The sequence below is a fragment of the Sinocyclocheilus rhinocerous genome, unplaced genomic scaffold, assembly GCF_001515625.1.
Source record: "Sinocyclocheilus rhinocerous isolate Xijiao unplaced genomic scaffold, SAMN03320098_v1.1 scaffold1085, whole genome shotgun sequence".
NCBI classification, from domain to species: Eukaryota; Metazoa; Chordata; class Actinopteri; order Cypriniformes; family Cyprinidae; genus Sinocyclocheilus; species Sinocyclocheilus rhinocerous.
The window spans coordinates 1,235,298-1,255,414 of NW_015659401.1; the positions used below are offsets into that span (position 1 = coordinate 1,235,298).

A 20,117-nucleotide genomic window follows, 5' to 3' on the forward strand; every position below is an offset into this window, starting at 1 on the left:
TCATCAATCCAATTAGTGATAACACTATAGGACAGCTTCGCAACGCATTAGCTAATGCTTCTCTCCCATGAGGACAAAGCTCCACGGGTTCGGAGGAGACGTTCAGGATATTCTTACAGTCTGAGGGATTTTGCATTTACATGAAGAGCGTAGAGGACAAACTCAGTGTATGCATGTAGTTGGAGCTATTTTTACTCTTAAAAATGACTTCCATTGGTGTAATCCAGTCATATTAAATAATATATTTGACTTGAATAAAAACAGGTCATTTAAAGCAGTTTTTTATTTGACTGTAGCTTTTCGCCTGTGTTTCGATGAGCGACTGAGTGTTTACTTCATGTGCCTATGGGGACCGACGCACATTTATGCGGACATCATTTTTACGAGACAAATTATAAACAAACAGCTATGCTAATAAAAAGTGCATGCAGTGTATACATAGTCTGACCCAAATGAACTTGCTTGCCAACACTTAAACAAAAATAGCTTGAGATTCGATAAATAATTTTTGTTCTCAAACATTAAACAACGTTCAGTCAAACATTACTATCACTTCTATTCAGTATTAGCCAAGAGGAAGCACGTCCCATGAGCACTGAGCTTGGTTTCTCTCTCTATCGCTCCCCACTTTCAGCAGGCCACATCACCGCACCAGATTTTTCTTGCAGCATATTGGCTTCCTATTGATTTCCTCTCTCTGCTCCCTCATCTCTAATTCCTGGGGGGGGGGGGAAGAGTGGTGACCGACAATCGGTCATTAGGTCAGAGTGCTGAGTGCATATCAACATATGGAGAGGAAGCACTCCACGCTCGCAGATAAGAGATGTCTGCCTCAAATGCTCAATTACTTTAATATTGTCTCACTGTGGATGTCTAGATATTTCAGATCAACACCCAGGGCCAAATGCTGCGCAGAGTAATTGTCATAAATCAGAGAATGCTGATTATGGCTTTGTTTCAGACAACAGTGAACATATGTTTTTATAGATGTCACAAAAGTGGTTTTATGTAGCCTGCTACAATTTGGCGGAATCTCAAAAAAAAAAAATAAATAAATAAAGAAATTTAATAATAATAATAAAATCTGGATGAAAAAATAAAACCTATTCTTAGGACCATTAAAATTTTGTTTACATTGTGTCATTTTTATGAGCATATTTTGTGAACAATTTGTAATTGTGTTTTGATTGATTTTTAAATTAGTGGATGTTAACTGGCTTATAGTTAGTTAACTGACAAAATCCTTGTATTCTACACTCCACAGCCACAAGTGAACTCTGAGGAGGACTTGACACAGGAAGCAGGAAGTCAGGCAGGAAATGAAACACATATGACATGCTCTTGGAGACGCACAGCAGGCCCCCACTGACTGAGCAGAAGTGAGGAGAACGAGGGAGGATGAAGGGAGAGGATGATCTGACAGTCATGCTGATGGATGGCTTAATGGATAGAAAGAGAGGATGATGAAGAAAGAGTGTGAGACAGGTGTAACATACTTCAGGAGAAGGCCAGTCCCTGCAGGGAGTTGGCGGTGGAGTACTTGCTAGAGTCCACAAAAGATTGATCTACTGGAAGCAGAGGGAGAAAGCAGGGGAAGGAAGATGAAGGAAACAAAAAGAGATTTATTTTTTAGTGCAAAAAGAGGAATTGGGTCAGAGAGGCAAATGTAAAAACAGATTACCGCAAGTTAGGACAAACTGACAGCTGTCTAAGTGTTAGAAGGCTGTAGATCAGACACTCCAGCTCTGTTTCAAAACAAGTGAGTTGCATCACTGCCAACTGCCTACATAGACAGCTGCCTTTCAACTGGAATGGAACCTCATAAGTGACTACTTGGAAAACTTTACATAGCCACAGATTCCTTGCGTCACATCAACAGTGCTCTGCATGGAAGACTTTTGATTGAAGAAATTGGTGAAAACTATGTGTCATTGAAGGCAACATAATTAGTTTATTGTCATTTTGGAGTCAGCGCAATTGGTTTTATAACTGAGCACTTAGAAACAACACTGCACAGCAAAATCATTATACACAGACACACACATACATACACTATCGTTTAAAAGCTTGGAGTCAGTAGGATTTTATTTTAAAAAGTTAATACTTCAGCAAGGAGACATTAAATTGATCAAAAGTGACAGTACAGACTTTTACATTGCTGCAAAAGATTTCTATTTGAAATAAATGCTGTTGTTTTGATCTCACTATTCATCAAAGAATCCTGAAAAAAGTATCACGGTTTCTACGAAAATATTAAGTAGCACGAGAATTGTTATATTAGAATGATTTCTGAATGATCATGTGACACTAAAGACTGGAGTAATGGCTGCTAAAAATTCAGCTTTGCTATCACAAGATTAAATTACATTTTTAAAATACATTACAATAAAAAAGTATTTCACAATATTATAGTTTTACTGTATTTTTGATCAAATAAATGCAGCCTTGTTGAGACTTCTTTCAAAAAAGAATAAAAACTGGTTACCGATCCGAAAATTTCACCTTGGAGGCCGTTTCCATTGGCACTGGTGCAGGTGGGGGGTGGCGAGACCTGGGGCCGCACAACGGGAGCAAAAGCGCTCTTCTGTTTGACTGCAGACACCATGTTGGCCGGAGAGAAAGAGAAGATGCCTGAGGAACTGCTGCAGTTGGAGGGAAGACTGGTGGAGGAGGCCATGGTGGGACTGGAAGGAACAACTGAGGGACGGGAATGAACGAGTGAGGGAAAACGCTTTTAGGGTAGATCAGAGCATACCTGAAGCACATGATTTGATTTTTAAAAAAAATAAAATTATAGGTGGTAATGATATGTATATACAATGTTAGATCATTTATTTTTATAGTATTCCTTGACTGGAGGTTCACAGTCCTCAAGCTCCACAGATGCACTGTCTGCTCCTCTCAGAACAACATTAGCGCTGGTCCCTCCTCTGCCCCATCTCTACCGCCTCTCCTTTTGTCTATTAATACCCTAAGAGCATTTTTCCCCTCAACGATTTTACAATTACTCCTGTCGTATTTCAGTTGCTCTCTTATATCCTGCTCTACCTTTATTGTTGTTATTATTCTGCGCTTAAATTTTATGGCACTTTCCCAAGTAAATTCTCCTGATAGTGTCATAATCCATTTATGAAGGCCTAACTAATCAATTAATGAAAATTGGAGCCCACAAAGTCAGCTCTCTCGCATTGATTGAAAGTGTCAGCGTGGAGTCAGTGAGCCTGTTAAAATGAATGATTTCTGAATGATCATGTGACACTAAAGACTGGAGTAATGGCTGCTAAAAATTCAGCTTTGCTATCACAAGATTAAATTACATTTTTAAAATACATTACAATAAAAAAGTATTTCACAATATTATAGTTTTACTGTATTTTTGATCAAATAAATGCAGCCTTGTTGAGACTTCTTTCAAAAAAGAATAAAAACTGGTTACCGATCCGAAAATTTTGAAGGTGTGTGTCTGTGTATACACACACACACGCACGCACGCACGGACACACGCACGCACACAAAAAAACTTAAATTAACATATTTAAACCGAATGTTCATATTTGTGCTTGCCCTTTCTTGGAGAGCTCAAGCTTTTCATTCTGCTGTTCCACTCACCTTGGAGGCCGTTTCCATTGGCACTGGTGCAGGTGGGGGGTGGCGAGACCTGGGGCCGCACAACGGGAGCAAAAGCGCTCTTCTGTTTGACTGCAGACACCATGTTGGCCGGAGAGAAAGAGAAGATGCCTGAGGAACTGCTGCAGTTGGAGGGAAGACTGGTGGAGGAGGCCATGGTGGGACTGGAAGGAACAACTGAGGGACGGGAATGAACGAGTGAGGGAAAACGCTTTTAGGGTAGATCAGAGCATACCTGAAGCACATGATTTGATTTTTTTTAAAAATAAAATTATAGGTGGTAATGATATGTATATACAATGTTAGATCATTTATTTTTATAGTATTCCTTGACTGGAGGTTCACAGTCCTCAAGCTCCACAGATGCACTGTCTGCTCCTCTCAGAACAACATTAGCGCTGGTCCCTCCTCTGCCCCATCTCTACCGCCTCTCCTTTTGTCTATTAATACCCTAAGAGCATTTTTCCCCTCAACGATTTTACAATTACTCCTGTCGTATTTCAGTTGCTCTCTTATATCCTGCTCTACCTTTATTGTTGTTATTATTCTGCGCTTAAATTTTATGGCACTTTCCCAAGTAAATTCTCCTGATAGTGTCATAATCCATTTATGAAGGCCTAACTAATCAATTAATGAAAATTGGAGCCCACAAAGTCAGCTCTCTCGCATTGATTGAAAGTGTCAGCGTGGAGTCAGTGAGCCTGTTAAAATACTTGTTAACATCACGGAATCAAAGTACCGAAGTTGAATTGCTTCTCCTGCAATTAGTTTATTGATTTAATTAAGACGCTTTAATTTAGAAGCCGCGCGAGAAGATTGGTGTTATATGAATGGCTAAGCATTATAGACAGCGTCTGATCATGACTAGTTCAAATGTTTGGGGTCGGTAAGAAGAAGTCTCTTATGCTCATCAACGCTGCATTTATCTGATCAAAAACTCAGTAATAACAGTAATGTTGTGAAATATTGCCACAAATTAAAATAACAGTTTTCTATTTTGATATATTTAAAAATGTAACGTATTCCTGTGATGACCAAGCTGAATTTTCAGCATCCTTACTCCAGTCTTCAGTGTCATATGATCCTTCAGAAATCATTCTAATATGCTGATTTGCTGCTCAAGAAACATTTTGTGTGAATACTCATATCTATGCGCACCTGATTCAAAAATGTATAAGAGAGAGATAAACAGACATAGAGAGGATCAGTACTCACTGGCATAAGGAGAGTTGGCAGCAGAGCCATTGAGGAAGTTGGGCGACCCTCCCAGCGTGGTCATGCCTGTGTTGCCGTATCCATTCATATTGGTAGAGACGGTACTGTAGCTACTCTGCTGGGGTGTCGTGCTGGGTACATAACCATGAGGGGACACACTGCTTGTGTTTCGACTGAAACCTGAAACACACACTCATAGTAATAAGGAAAAGAAATAGGAAAGAATACATTTAGAAACAAACAGAATCAGCTCCTGGTCACCATTGACTTTCATTGTATGGAAAAGAGCACCGTGAGCATTCTACCAAACATCTCCTTTTTTTGTTACACAGTAGAAATAAAGTCATACACCTCCGGAATGACATGACAGTGAATGAATGATGATAGAAATCTCATTTTGGGGTAAACTGTTCCTTAAAAGAAAGATCTGTGTGTCAGTGGTATACAGAGGCAGATAGGACAGGAGGAGGATGTGGACTATAAATATACATCAGGACATTAAACGCTGACATGGGTGAAAGCAGCAGGAAGTTCTCGCTCCAGGAGTCCCCGCTGTCTGGTACAAAGGCAGCGCTCATCTCTGCTCTGCTTACTATTCATTCTCCCTTTCATCAGACGACTGATACATTACTGCTGACTTAATACAAATCATTCATTGTCACAGAGGCCAAGGAATGCTGAGGTAAAGGAGCCTGGAGGTTCAGGGAGCATTGCTGAACGCTTGTATCTGTCTGCATGCTGTCTATCTCGCTACTTTTCACCCACTTGCCTAAGGTTTGAAGGACGTAGCAGACTACTGAATACCGTGAACTTGCACACTTTAATGGGACTATCCAGAATCACTCTAACACAAAAAGGAGTCAAATGGAAAGATTGACAATGATTTATTAAATACATTGCAGCAATATTTCAGTGCATTTAGCACCTGGTTAAACTCAACTGAGAGTGGTTAGAGAAACAACTGGTTAGTGGTTTTAGTGTTTGCACTAAAATACCATGTGCAAAAGTGAATTATTAATCCTTAATATCTCTCTTTGCACACACACACACACACACACACACACACACACAGGTTTGTTTTTGTGAAAAGTGGGGACATCCCATAGGCGTAATGGTTTAACACACACACACAAACACAAACTCTCATAGTAAATCACTTTTTTTGTGAATGGCCAAAATATCTTGTGGTTTTTTAAAGATTGATGGCATCTCTGCTCACCCTGATTGGCTCCTTGTGTGGACTCAGAGACATTGACAGCGAGCTGGCCGTGGAAGGAGTTGACTCCCATCATGCCAGCGTGAACTGAGCTGTTAGCCAGACCTGGCAGCTGGTTGTGTCCACGTGGGACATTGTAGAGTGCCTCTGCGATATCTGCTGCTCTTTTCAGAATGATCTCCTGTCAGGATCAACACAGAAATAGACCAATCCAATGATTAGAAGGATACTAGTAAGCCAACTGCCTGAAAAAAAACACTCTCTTTCAAATAATCATACAGTATAAATAATAACAGTTTGACTAAATAAGTAATCATAACCCAATAAAATACAATCAATCAGTCAATAAATAATAAAAAATAACAGTTAATATTAAACAACAATTTAAAAACCCCAAATACCCACTGCACCTTATTGTTTAGTATTTTGAAAATTGTCTTAAAATAATTATATCTAAGTATGGGCAACCTACAGTATGAGTTGCCAGATAAACACACCTGGTCAAATATGATCATATAAATCAATATATTCTTAATACTAAAAGAACAAAATCTAGAAGTATAATCATTAAAGATGTGTTTATCTGCTAATCAGCTAGAGCAGAAAACTTTAATTTTGGGGGCTGGGAAAGGGGGGCTGCACATTTTGATGGAAAATTCATGTCTCAAATTCACCGTCATAAAGACAAAAGGACCGAGTGGAGATTGGGGGGACAGGGGGTTCTGAGAGAGCTCTTTGAGTGGGTTGATGACTGGAGTCATGCTCCATCCACTGCCCAGCCTAAATAATTCAGCATCACTGCACTCATGCTCAGTTCTGCAATCGATGAGCATATACCCTCACTCGCAGTTCATAACTGATCTAACATTGAAGATGCCCTTGTGGTCCTTCAAACCAATGAGAGAGAGCTCTGAAGGAATTACATTGGGGGATTTATGTTGAGAGAATATGTTAGGGAATATTAGAGAACAATTCTATGGTCTTAAAGCTCTAAAATGGCCTTAACTGGAAACAAATGCTTAACTGTGCTGTTTAATTAAACCATTTAAATGTGGAACATTTTATTATTTGCACTGATCCTATAACACAATGTGCATTTTTTTTTTTTTACTAATAATACAGTTTGCACTCTCTCTTGTGCACATGCATTCAAGTCTGAGAGGGTGCGAAACGAGATCTTATTTTTTTGTCGAGTTCAATTAAATTTCTAATAATATTAAATATTTTGTTAAAATTATCATAACAAATGACTGATTTCTAAGATAATTTTAGAATGTGATTTCTAAAAATTATTTAAAAAAAAGTTATAAAATACATTTTAGACCAAATTTATTTTTTAATCATGATTTCTGTGTGAAAATTCACCTAAACAGATTTTATGCACAAATACATGTGTATGCATGGATATGGAATGAGGCCCTGTTTATGGTTTGATGTTTCATTGTGTTCACCTGAATCTCACCTGATTATTGTGTGGCATCCCATACAGAGCTTCCACCAGGTCTGCTGCCCTCTTCAGAATCACCTCCTATATAACAGAAAAGATAAAAGGTGGCACTTTAGCTTTCCATGTCAATTTTGATGTCAAATGCACAAAACATGATCTTGATCACTAGATTAATTTACTTGACAACTGATAATATAATTGATAAAATGGTAAAATTTTCAGATAATATATCTTAAAACAAGAAAAAAAAAAAGTATTTCAAGACATATTTTCTAAAAGCAGTTCCTAATATCATATGCCATTATTTTATGAAATTAAGAATTTTAAGAATGTTTAGAAAGCAACGTTAATTTTTTATTTATTTAGCCAACAAATTTTTCTAGTCTATTTGTTTATTTGTCGACAAGCACAAACAAACTTACAGTACAATTACTACAGAATCAGTCCCTTTAGAACAATATCAGGTTAAGTGCTTTGCTAAAGGGCAAAATGCTAACAGGGCTCTTCAGTTCATAGATCACCCCTGACAGGGTTTGAACATGCAACCTTTGAATTGCTAGCCAATATCCTTGACCACAACTCCCCTACAATTTGCAGAGGGTATACATTTTAGAAAACACCTTAACAGCACCATACTTTACCTAGCTCTTCCTACCAACAGTACTGCCACGATCCCATGTATAATACATGAATACAAACACATTTAAAGCAAATACATGCATGTTAGTGCATGCAAACGACTGCTCCGCAGGAGGCACGGGCAACAGTAACGCTATTTTCCTTCCAGGTAATCGACTTTCATAACTGGAAACCTATTTATTACCATCCTTTTCACACATTAAACATTTATTTACAGTGTTCTTTACACTGTGTATTCATTTCCTTTCTTCCAAGCCCTCTTCTTCTCTTCATTTTTTTTTAAACCCTGAAGCTCCAGTGGAACCCTTTTTAAAAGTTAATGTGCTGGTGCTGAGGAAATAAGCTCGCAGTGCGACAACCAGAAAATTGTTCTCACCCTCGGCGTGTAACCCTCGCTGCGAACAAGCCCCCGAGCATGTGTGCCTGCCTGCCAGCCGACATATTGCCTTTCAATCAGCCCCCTCCGCCTCCCCCCGACGGCCCCAAATGCAACACACAGACACGAACATGACAAGGGGGTCAGCAAAGCAATAAAGATTTTTAGTGCGCTGTCCAAGGTGCTAAATTCACTCAATAATGGGAGCTCTGGCACTGCGTTAACCCCTCGTTAGGGGTGCTTCGCGGGGGAGGCACCAGTCTCCGTTCGCCCGGGCTTGGGCTGGGTGATTGAGAGAAGTGCGGGAGCCTGGGGAGGCCTAAAGTGGTGCTTTAGTATGGATGTGTGACTCCAACGGGCTCTATTCTCCTTTACCCTCTTCTTCGAGGGATGGTGGAAGAACATAAGGGATGGGAAGCATTAGTCCATGGCTTGGTCCCCTGCTGCACTGTGTCATTTATCCAGTACACCTCTCACACTCTCATCTACTTCTCTCCCTTTCGCTCCCACTCTCCTTTGTTAGAAGGTCTCGTCCTTACCTATCGATCTCCCGTCATTACGATATTGGGGGGTGGGGGAGAGATCTGTTGAGAGGGCAAATGCAATAAGGAAGGGGCCAAAAGTTTGTCCAGACAAACAAATAAATGCTATTAGCACGGGCCGTGTGTGGTGGCCCTGTGTCTGGAAGCAGAGCCTATTTCCTGGGCGAGTAGCAGGGCTTCCAGTAAGGGCCGAGCAGGGAGCCAGGAGCGGTAAACAGGAAAGAAACCTGATCTTGGATCTGCGCGTCTGTATAGCTGTCTATCAGTCAGAGCCATCATAACCCCTGCTCAATCCTCCCCCCTTCTCCGCTCCTTCAGTGCGGCCATGAGCTATGAGGACTCGATCTCCGTTTTGACCCATTCGGAGTGTCTTTAGCACCCTGACAGGTGTTTTCCAGCTTTGTTTTCCATCAACGTGAAAGCTGTGATGTATATATACACATTCATAGAAATACATAAGCACATATAAATGCGAATGTGTGCAACCAAACAACCCCAGGCGTAGTGTTTCGCAGAATATAATATCAAATAGCCCACAGCGCAGCACAGTAAGGGCCAGCCTCCACATTAATGTGCGCCGGACATTGAATCTGTTCCTGTGTGTAAATTATGGTGGCTGGTAATATGATATACATTAATTAGGAAGGGGACTGCTGAAAAAATGAAATAAGGCCCGGGTCACATCTGGAATGATAAGGCAATGGCGTCTGCACATTTACAAGGAAGCCAGGCCTGTAAAAACATGACAAAATTATTCCTGTGCTTGTTCATTTGCAATTTTATCATCTCCTAATGTTCTATTAGAGCAGTAATACCAGCGGGGTCACCGTCGTCGCTCATGCGGAACGGAACGGAGTGATGATGTCATACTTCCTGCTCTGCTTCCCTGACTTCATGGACTGCTGGTCTTGTGGAGGTTCTGGTTTTATTATCTTAACTGAGATCCCTCACACTGGGGTGCTGTGCAGTAATAACAAAATACATATATTTTATAAGTCCTTCAGTCCACAGAATCTCATGGAAACAAAGGCTGTCAAATGATTAAAAATCTTAATTAAATGAATTACATGATATGAAAATTTGGGGGAAACGCCCCTACAGAAAATTATTTAAAAACATTGCATTGTAGTAGATTAGTAAAGCACTGGATAATCAAAAAAGTGGCTTCAGGAGTCAATGTACTTTTATTTTATTTCCATATTATCCATATTATATAATTAAAAAATACACTGTCAAGATACAAAAAAATAGTTACATTTTGAAAAAGGTGTTCCAAAAATTTATTTTAATTATGCTAATGGTAGGAAAACTAACCACCTTTTTCATTTTGGTAAGTAGATATTTATAAATATAACAAATATTAATACTGATTATAAATATTATTCATCATTTTTATTAATATTATTAATCATGCACTGAAAATTAAACTGACAACCTTACTGCAAGCATTCAAAAACTAAATACTAGAGTATAAGAACAGCACATACTATATATAGGGTGCACCAAGAGCAAACCCAATCCAAGTGGGATGTACATATAATCTGTGCAAGCTAACCACACAAACTCATATGCCTCTATCTGTTTTCAATAACTGCAAATGCTTGACTCAAACAGTGACCACACTGGTGTGTAATGTCATGCTGTTTATACCCACCAAGGCTGCAATCCATTTTGATGAATGAGGGCTATCATATAGTGAGCCTTTCCCTATCCTGACAATAATCTAATCTTCAGTTTCAAACACACCATTTGTCGCTGATGTAAGAGATAAGATACTCAAACGGTGAGTCAATTCAACTGTGATGGTTCCCAGAACAATGTGTCAGGTTTTAATCTGATAGAAAAGTGTTTTTACCGTAATAATCAGCAGCCCTATGACAGAGTTAGTTACTGTCAGTATAAGAGTACAGTGGTTCATCAAAATTATGGTTTGTGGTGTTATAATGTATGACAGTTAATATGTTTACATGCATTTTCCTGAATTTAAGCAAGTTTTTAAGGGTATATATGTGTTAATTACTTTTGCGTGAGGTAAACTGTGATGCATGCAAGAGTGCACTGAGTGAACGTGTCCATCGTATTGCGTAGACGTGGTGAATCACATATGAATTAGAGCAGAATGTCCATTACATGTGTTTGAACACAGCTGATGCGCACTTCTTTGACTTTCGCAGATTTGAGTTTGCTCGCTCGGTTGAATGTACTGCTTAACATGGTGGCTTATCCACCGAGTTTGTCAAATGCAAAATCAAATATCCTTAGTCTCCCTCCAATCTCCACCTCCTCCTCCATGTCTTCCTCCCATCAATATCTGCCCATCATAAATATCAGTCACTGTGCTCTTTAACTAATGTGGCTTCATAGCATAATTCATATTCTCTCCGGGCCTCAAAGGTTACTCTCTGAAAGTCAAAAATAACCTGTCTGTCCACATTTGCACAGTACAACATCGGAGTGCAGCCACCAAAAATTTGCAAAGACTCAATGACTTATATAACAAACACTATTAAAAGTTTCGCCACAGTTGTCTAGATTGGTGAATCCTAACTTTACTTGATTTGAGTTTTGCAATGCTGGTCTAGATAAATTTGTGCAGGTTAAGTTTAACTAGATCCATATTCAGATATTTTATAGTAGCCTTATGGATTTCCCAGCAATATATAAAGAGCACGCTGCAGTGTTACTCAGAAGCAGGATATTGTTCCTGGAAGCACAGATTGAATTCTGGACCCTGTGGAGGCAGCCAATGGGGATCAGGTGGATGTGAAGTGACAGGGAAAATGTAGGAAACAATGCTAACAGAAGAGATGGAGAGAGACCAAACAAGGCCGCAGCCTAGATGTGCTGAATATGGGCCAGGTGCATTGTGGGACGCAGTTTCCACTATTCAATTAGTAGTTTCTCCTCGAAATTATTCCCTACACAATATATAAATATATAAATTCTACTATAAAAAAGAAAAGAAATATTTTTAATGTATTATATTAATCAGTTTATTTAAACACCCATTTAAAATATTAAATAATATAAAATATAACATATATACACACTTACATACATTATATACATGCAATGCAACACTCGATTTTAAACAATACTTTAGGGGGCTCTTGCTCCATTCGAGGGGTCATTGGGGCCCTGAATGTCCTAATTTCACATATCCTCACTATCACTAGTACCACATATGCGAAAATCCTGTTGTTATAAGATATTTCAGATGCCATAATTCATTTTTTCAAAATATCACAGAAAAAAAAAAACATCTTGTTGAACTATTGCTGTGTAATAAATTTGCAGGGCTGGATAACATAGTAGCACGCTTGTTCAAGGACTGAGAGAAACAAGTTAACCTGCCGTGTTCCACACTTGGCTATCACCTGTGATTGAGTCCAGCAGTTTAGAGAAGTGCCGTCAACAAACTGTTATTGCCTCAATAAAGGGCAAAATCAATAGTGCTGAAATGAGTGGCTGGGCGCAGTAGCCGACGCTGTTAATATCTCGCTGAGAGTGTTCGAACGAGAGGAGGAGGGACAGAAATAAGGAGGGGAAGACAGAGAGAGAGAGATGCGTACAACCTCAAGTACATGAGGAAATCAGGGTAATATCCATCTGCTAACACCAGCCTTGTCTTGACAACCGGCCGGACATATATAGGTACACCAAGAAATTATTTCTAATTTACCCTTTCCATGTTCACTACCTCTACACCCTCTTTCCTCATGCAGCCTTGGCTGCCTCTTCCCCCTTGTGGTGACTCAATTATTGTTGGGCGAGCAGTAATAAAGTGAGGGCTGTGGTGCCTTCGATCGGCTGACCTGTGAGAAGGCAGCACCGGACAGCTGACTTCACCATGATGGATCACCCTGGTCTCTCTCTCTCTCTCTCTCTCTCTCCACCTTCCTACCTCTGTTCCTTTTGTTCTCTTTCTCTCTCTCTCTCTGCCAACCTGTCAAGGCCAAGGACTAAAGGTGTACATGTTAGTGCGTTGTTGAACATATTGGGATATTGTTTTCCATGTGATCTGCATTCTCTGAAGATAAACATTAACTTATTTGACATTCATTTTTTCCATAGAGAAAAAATTAAATCTGTCCGCAAAGACATACCATGAGCTCGGAGGTTGTTAAGTGATAGAATATGCTTCTGTAGAAGCCAAAAGTCAGTGTGATTTCAACTGCACTACATATAATCCTCCAAGACATCAAGACTACAGGTTCTACTTGGAACCAGAAAAAAACAGAAATGAAAACCACATGGAAAAAGCTCAACAGCGACATCCCACTCTCATGAAGCACTGTGAATAACTTCAAATTCATCAAATATATAGAGTTAATCTTGCACCTTCGGCTCTTTCTCTAATTTTCAAATACTTGTTTTGCTTCAAAGTTTGAAATGGTGTGATTCATGAGTTGCATGGTTTATTTGCAACTCATGAATCATGAGTTGCAAATAAACCAGTTGCATGGTTTATTTATCACAATTTACTCATTATTAAGGATTTTTTAAAACCCCAATTAAGAAAAAATGAATGCATTACACGCACGCACACGCACACACACACACACACACACACACATACACACACACACACACACACCATACACCATACAGTATTTTTATGTCTTTCAGTAAAAAAAGTTTAACATTCTTGAAATAAGACATTTACTTGAGAAGCAAAACCTTTAAGATATTAAGGTTTGTATTCAGACAAATAGAACAAAATTTAGTGAGGTGTAAAGGGAAAAAATAAAAAATGCAAATAGGGTAATGAAAATAAATTACATTACTTTGTTTTATTTTTCTTTAAAATATGACTATTTTTCTTACCAATTGGAAAATATTTTTCTTGTTTTAAGCATAAACCTTAATTAATTTTGTTAGATTTATCTGAAAACAAGACTTAATATGTCTTTTTTTTTCAAGTGGGCTTGCTGAAAAAGTGGGCATGTACTTCAGTATCCTAATATAACCAAACAAGCATCTAACTGCTTCCTCCGGGACTTCCCCTATACCTGACCCCGAAGCTATCTCACTGAGTATTTTTGCCTACCTGTTTTATTCAGCAGCTCTAATAGAGTGAGGCTGCTCACTTGTGGGCCATCCCACCCTATTCATTAAAAGGTAAGGAATCAGTTAAAACTATGGGCGGCTGTTAAGCAGGCTCTCTGGGGAGTGCAGCCACGAGTGTATTCAAATCTACCTCCTTTATGCTGAAAACGGTGGGAAAGATATGACCCCGATAAGTATATGATAAGTGACCCCGGCCATGACCCACCTAATGCATTCAGCTTTATCATCAGCCCAGGAAAATGAGTCCAAATCAAGCCAAGGTTAAGACCACAGAGAGCATATGTGAGCAACATGCTGCCCCAGTTTCAATGAAAATTACCAGACTGTTCCAATATGGCAGACAGATAAAAATAATCGTCATGAGGTGCATTTAACTTTTCCTCTTTCTGCAGAGAAGCTAATTCTCTGACTGATAAGCAAATTATAAAAACAGGGTTCCCAAATCTTGTGACCAGTTGATTCCCATGGCATGTTGATTTTTAACAATCATTTCCTAGATCTTACACTAAAAAAGCTATTTCTAAGCAATGAAATAAGCTGAGCAATAAAAAAATTAATAAAAGGATTTTCCAGGATTACAATTTTATGAATTTGGAAAAGAACAACACAATTGTAAAATGTAAAAAAAAAAATCCTGATATTTCCAGATGACTGTGGGAACCTTCAATATGCTCTTTTAAATGTCTAGCCATTTATATTTTCATGTATAGGTAATCTGTCATTGTAAGGGGATATTTATATCTTCATCAGTGACATCAATGAGCTAGTAATGTAATAGTCCCCATCAGCATAATGTGGGACGAGTAGCAACACATGTCTGCTGGGCCCTTTAGCGGTTCAGCTCAGTGTTTTAGTACACAATGGAGGGCGAGTGTGTGTTTGCTAGTGTGTGTGTGTGTGTGTGTGTGTGTGTGTGTGTGGGTTCAGACTGTGGGACTGCAGAGGAAGGTATTCAGACAATGTCCATGTGGTTCATTAGGGACTGAGATCAAACACTGTTGCCCTCTTTAGCCCCACTGACAGTAGACAGAAGATCTGTCCTCTCCCCACCAGCTGGGGAATGGAAACTAACATGAGGGAAGGGAAGTGAGGTAGTGAGTGAGTGAGTGAGGGAAGGGAAGAAGAAATAGAGAGATAGAGGAAGGATAAAACCTACATCAAGATAAAAATTAAATGAAAAACTTCACAAAATTGTTCATGACATATTTATTAAGCTACAGATAACATTTAGCAAATAATATCACTACACACTACCAGTCAAAAGTTTGGACATACTTAACAATGTTTTTCATGATCTAAAAACTCAAAAAGTAGTTTGTAGTCAAATATTAATTATTTAATTTGAAAGAACAATTATTTTTAAATAATAATTATTTTATTTTATTTTTGTTTTGTTTTGTTTTGTTGTAGTCAAATACGAATTGTGCCTAAGAATGAAATAAAGAAATAAAAATAAAATAATAAATAAAGAAATAATAATAATAAAAAAGGATTTAAGAATTTTTCCCCAAGTGGATAGCGAATGATCCCTCCCAAAGGATCCATTATTATGTGAATAAAATGTGGATACAAATATAATAATAATAATAATAATAATAAAGAATGAGGAGCGTCCTCACGTTTGACTGGTAGTGTATATTTTAAAACCTTGCCTGACTAGTTGAAAATGACCCGATGAATCTGTGCTGCAGCCCATGACCCATTTATTCCCAGAGTGCCTGCAAAATGTTAACTCTGACATCACAAAGGCACAGCTGTGATATCACTTCCTGTCAAGCACTCTACTAAATCACCAAACAATGTGCCTCAATGAAAAGAAGAAAGAAAACAGACTGTGTGCCAGGGTTATTATAGTCATCTAAAACTAAAACCATAAATCAGCTAGTTGCCAAGACAATATTTTTAGTTTAAGTTGATGCACTAAAATAACTACTTAAAATATATACATACATATAAAACTATAATACTATCTCAATGATACTAAAATAAAAGTGATGTGTGGTGCAGGTCACATGAGATTAGCAGCCCACTGTAACTACTTGGCCACCAATTACATTTGCCTGATTCCTCTAGGCTGGCTTTAGTTTGACACCACATTCGTTGACCCCCTGGGTCTAATTTGATGTGTTTAAGGTGCAATGGATTGGGAGGTGGCTCATGGGCCATGAATACTGATGGCCCAGCTTTGATACAGAAGGCTGCTATCAGCACAAGGTCAGTCCTGAGCGTGAGCAGGCCCAGCCAGCCATAATTACTCCCTTTTTTTTGTACACTATTAAGTGGTGCTGCTGGAGCGGGGCTCTGGGGTATAGGACACGCACAACATGATAAAGTAATGTTTATTTATCCCTCCCAAAGGATCCATGTACATGGCCTGCCTCTCCCTAAGAAGCGTGCATGGAGAGAGAAATAAACACCCAACTGGGTCCACAACTGGGCTCCTTTCACAAGAATACTGAACACAACTGCGTGAGAATGAATATACAGTACATAATCTCTGAACTGAAGGAGTCTGTAATGAATGGTTCAAATAACTAGACCATGGCTATCGGAAATCGGGACCAGTGTGTTTATGCTAGCAATTGCTCTTTGAAAATAAAAGTGAACTACAGAAAATAAAGTCAACGGTTAATGTCAACACCGAAACCCATTTTACTTATAATGTGAATGAGAAAATATCTGGACGGGACTTATTATTTAGGAATTCTTATTCTTTTTACATACCAGATTGGAGCCAAACATTTTTTGTGATTTTGCAAAAAAAAAAAAGTCTAAACAGTTATTTGGTAACTGGTTAACCTAGTAGCCTGTTTGGCCCTAATTGATGTCAGCGGAAAACAAAAGTTGTTTGAAAGGATAATCTTTAGAATAATGCACCAACGAATTGTTCACAATAAGACCAGAAACGTGTATAGAGAAAGTAAATGGGGTCAATATTGACTTCATGCTGACTTTAAAGAAAAGAAAGGACAATACGTCATGCTAAAGAACTGACCTTTGGTAAGCGCTCAGGGTCGCCTGGGTGTCTAGGGATCACCTTCTGTAGCCGCTGGAAACCATAGTCAATTGTGGGTTCATTCAGTGCTACAGGAAAGAGAAAATTCAACCATGTTACCGCAAGGAAATTCAACACCCATCTGCAATTACCATTACAAAGAAATGTATATAAAACATAAGTGTCATTTCCTTCAGACCTCAATACGGTTCCAAAAAACACAAAAGCAAATAGCAATAAAATGATAACTAAAGTATCAAATATTATGTTTCCTAACTAGCTGCCAAAATATCTGTATCAATTCCCACTATGCTTTAGCAGTTTGCAACCACAAGGCACCACTTTATGAATAAAATAACACTTGAGCAGTTTGTGTGAATGGATCCTGTCTATTTTTGCAGTCGGTGTAAAGGCACAACCTTCATGGAAAGCTTCAAAAACTGGTCGTGAACAGTGAGACTTGTGACAGGTTCAACTGAATTGCAAATGCTACAGTTTAACAGCAATGTGACTGTTTTTGCTTGTGTGTCAGGCAAAATATTCTGGGTTCAGTACAAGTTCAGCTCAACAGACAGTATGCGCAGCATAATGTTGATTACCAGAAAAAGTTATTTCCACTTGTCCTTCCTTTTCCTTAAAAAAAAGCAAAAACATGGGAAACAGTAAGGTACTTGCAATGGAAGTAAATGATGTAAATGTTAATATACTCACAGTTTCAGTGGTACAGCTACAAGATGTAAATAATGCAAACAATATATATATATATATAAAACAAAGACTAACAACGACTGGCACAGATCTTATGATGACCAGAAGCAGCCAGATAATTTCATCTATAAGCATGTTTAAGATCAGCACAGAACTAATAGGTGCCTTTTTAAATTTGCTGTGTCCTTAAACAAACTCCAATAACAAATAATTCTGAATTCAACTCCCTCTTCTGTTTTGTATACATAAGCACCAAGTAATCTGCAAAACAAATCTATAGACCTCCGTTATAAGCAAATAATTCAATTAAAGTTTTCATTTCTGTAGAGCGGCACCTCCCACTCCTCAGAGGCCCACAGACAGCTTCACGAATGCTTGCTAAGGACAGAGCAATAAGATAATATTGAAAAAGGAACCCGATCTGCGTGATAGGGCCAAACATCCTGCACGGGTGGACCACATGGTGCTTGGTCCAATGTTTTTCTAACCTCCCTGGATTGAGCAGGACTTTCACACTGAGACAATGGGTCTTTCTCCAGCACTGGCCCAAAGAGCTTGTTTGTGTGTTTATCTGTTGTGGTGCTAAACTCCAGCCCTCAGGGGCACATTCACACAGAGCCCTTTTGTGCTTCACTGAGAGAGAGTAAGAGATATATATGTCAGCAGAGATATTCGATATTTGATATGCAGCATACAGTGGTCCCAAAAGTATTTAGACATTTAAGCTATGTATGAATTTCAATGCGTTAGATAACAAACATCAAACCAAGTAGCATCAAAGAAATGTAAACCTTTTTTTCACAAGTGTTCGTCCTCTTACATAATTTTAAGTTGATTTTTAGTGAATGCACTGATAGAGGTTCACACAGGTGTCCTATCAGAATAACCATAAGAGTAGTTCATCACATTAACTATGGTCCACTAATGTTTGACAAGTGTCAAAATATTTTATATTCATTCTAAACTGTATATCCATTGTTTTTATCATTTAAAACCTAACAAACATCCTTCTGTAAAATGGTTGTCTTTGAAAAGTGTGCTATCCTATTTTAAAATAAATGGCTTGTTTTAAAATTCATACATTTTAAAGTGTCCAAACCATTTTTGGAGCCACTGGTTTTAAGCTGGATTTATGCTACAATGGGTTTAGAAAAGAATCACCCCACTTTAAAATAATCACATTTTGTTGCTTAGCAGTCTGAAATGAAGACAGACACAGTTTTTGTTTTATCCAGCTATATTTACTCAGTGCAACTTATAACATTCAAGTAAAAGATATAACACCACCAACAGGAAGTCCTGCCGGAGTTCTTGTATATGTACACACACATCTTTCCAAATCTTATTTTCCCATTCTCCCCTAGTTCAGCCAAGTTCAAAAACTTAAGGGACGTAACAGTAGTGCAACTGAAGCAAACAATCAACTATGAGTGGCTAGGCACTGTCAAAAGATCTCCGGGATAAAGTTGGGGGCAGGTACAAGTCGGGAGATGGATACAAACATTTTCAAAGGCTTTATCAATGCCTAGAAGCACAATGAAGCCTTTTATTAAGAAGAGGAAGGTATTTGGTACCACACAGACCCTCCCTGGATCAGGACATCGCTCCAAACTGGATGAAAGAGCCAGGAGGAAACTGGTAAGAGAGGGACCAAGAGGCCTACAGCAACTCTGAAGCAGTTGCAGGAATTTATGACAAAGAGTGGACTTTGTGTGCATGTGACAACAATACCACACATTCTCCACAAATGTGGCTTGTATGGGAGGGTTGTAAGAAAAAAGCCACTCCTCAAGAAAGGCCACATGCAGTCACAACTGAGCTTTGCCAAAACGCACCTTGAAGATTCTGAGGCCACATGAGACTAAAATTGAATTATTTGGCCTCAACACCAAACGATATGTCTGGCAGAAATTCAATACAGCTCACCATCTAAATAACAGCATTCCTACAGTAAAGCTTGGAGGTGGTAATATCTTGTTAAGGGGGTGTTTCTCTGCATCAGGGACTGGAGCACTTGTCAGGATAGAAGGAAAAATGAATGGGGCAAAATACCATCAAATTCTTGAGGATAATCTGCTGCCCTCTTCCAGAAAGTTGTCAATGGGAAGAAAGTTTACCTTCCAACAAGACAATGACCCGAAGCACACAGCAAAACTGAGCACACAGTGGTTGAAGGAGAAAAAGGTGAATGTCCTTGCATGGCCTAGTCAGAGCCCAGATTTAAACCCTACTGAAAATCTGTGGAATGACTTGAAGACTGCAGTCCACAAATGGTCACCATC

At 38.8% G+C, this 20,117-nt stretch overlaps 2 protein-coding genes across 3 annotated transcripts in view; both read right to left on the reverse strand.

Annotated features, from left to right (window-relative positions):
- Positions 1-1,273: 1,273 nt before the first annotated feature.
- LOC107723831 (transcription factor COE1-like) lies at positions 1,274-2,718 on the reverse strand. 2 transcript variants are annotated; one of them, XM_016532545.1, is made up of 2 exons: positions 2,503-2,718; positions 1,274-1,565 (listed from the first exon to the last, which is right to left on the reverse strand). In XM_016532545.1, the coding sequence occupies exons 1-2, from the start codon at positions 2,675-2,677 to the stop codon at positions 1,498-1,500; spliced, it is 243 nt and encodes an 80-aa protein (XP_016388031.1). In that variant the 5' UTR covers positions 2,678-2,718; the 3' UTR covers positions 1,274-1,497. The 2 variants fall into 2 exon arrangements, with proteins under 2 accessions (XP_016388031.1, XP_016388030.1); XM_016532544.1 differs by having other exon boundaries at positions 1,274-1,568.
- A 26-nt stretch (positions 2,719-2,744) lies between these two features.
- LOC107723797 (transcription factor COE1-like) overlaps positions 2,745-20,117 on the reverse strand; it is a 45,870-nt gene continuing 28,497 nt past the window's right edge. Inside the window, exons 5-10 of the mRNA XM_016532497.1 lie at positions 17,128-17,216; positions 7,521-7,586; positions 6,062-6,239; positions 4,843-5,022; positions 3,610-3,804; positions 2,745-2,755 (exon numbers count right to left, since the gene is read on the reverse strand). Of these exons, the coding sequence (XP_016387983.1) occupies positions 2,745-2,755; positions 3,610-3,804; positions 4,843-5,022; positions 6,062-6,239; positions 7,521-7,586; positions 17,128-17,216 (719 nt within the window). The remainder of the gene's footprint in view (positions 2,756-3,609; positions 3,805-4,842; positions 5,023-6,061; positions 6,240-7,520; positions 7,587-17,127; positions 17,217-20,117) is intronic.

Bases quoted from the DNA above. Each gene is read 5' to 3' on its own strand.
- LOC107723831 (XM_016532544.1), bottom strand. From the start codon at position 2,677: ATGGCCTCCTCCACCAGTCTTCCCTCCAACTGCAGCAGTTCCTCAGGC. The intron at 1,569-2,502 runs GTGAAATTTTCG...CTCTGCTTCCAG, and splicing joins CAATGGAAACGGCCTCCAAG to TAGATCAATCTTTTGTGGAC.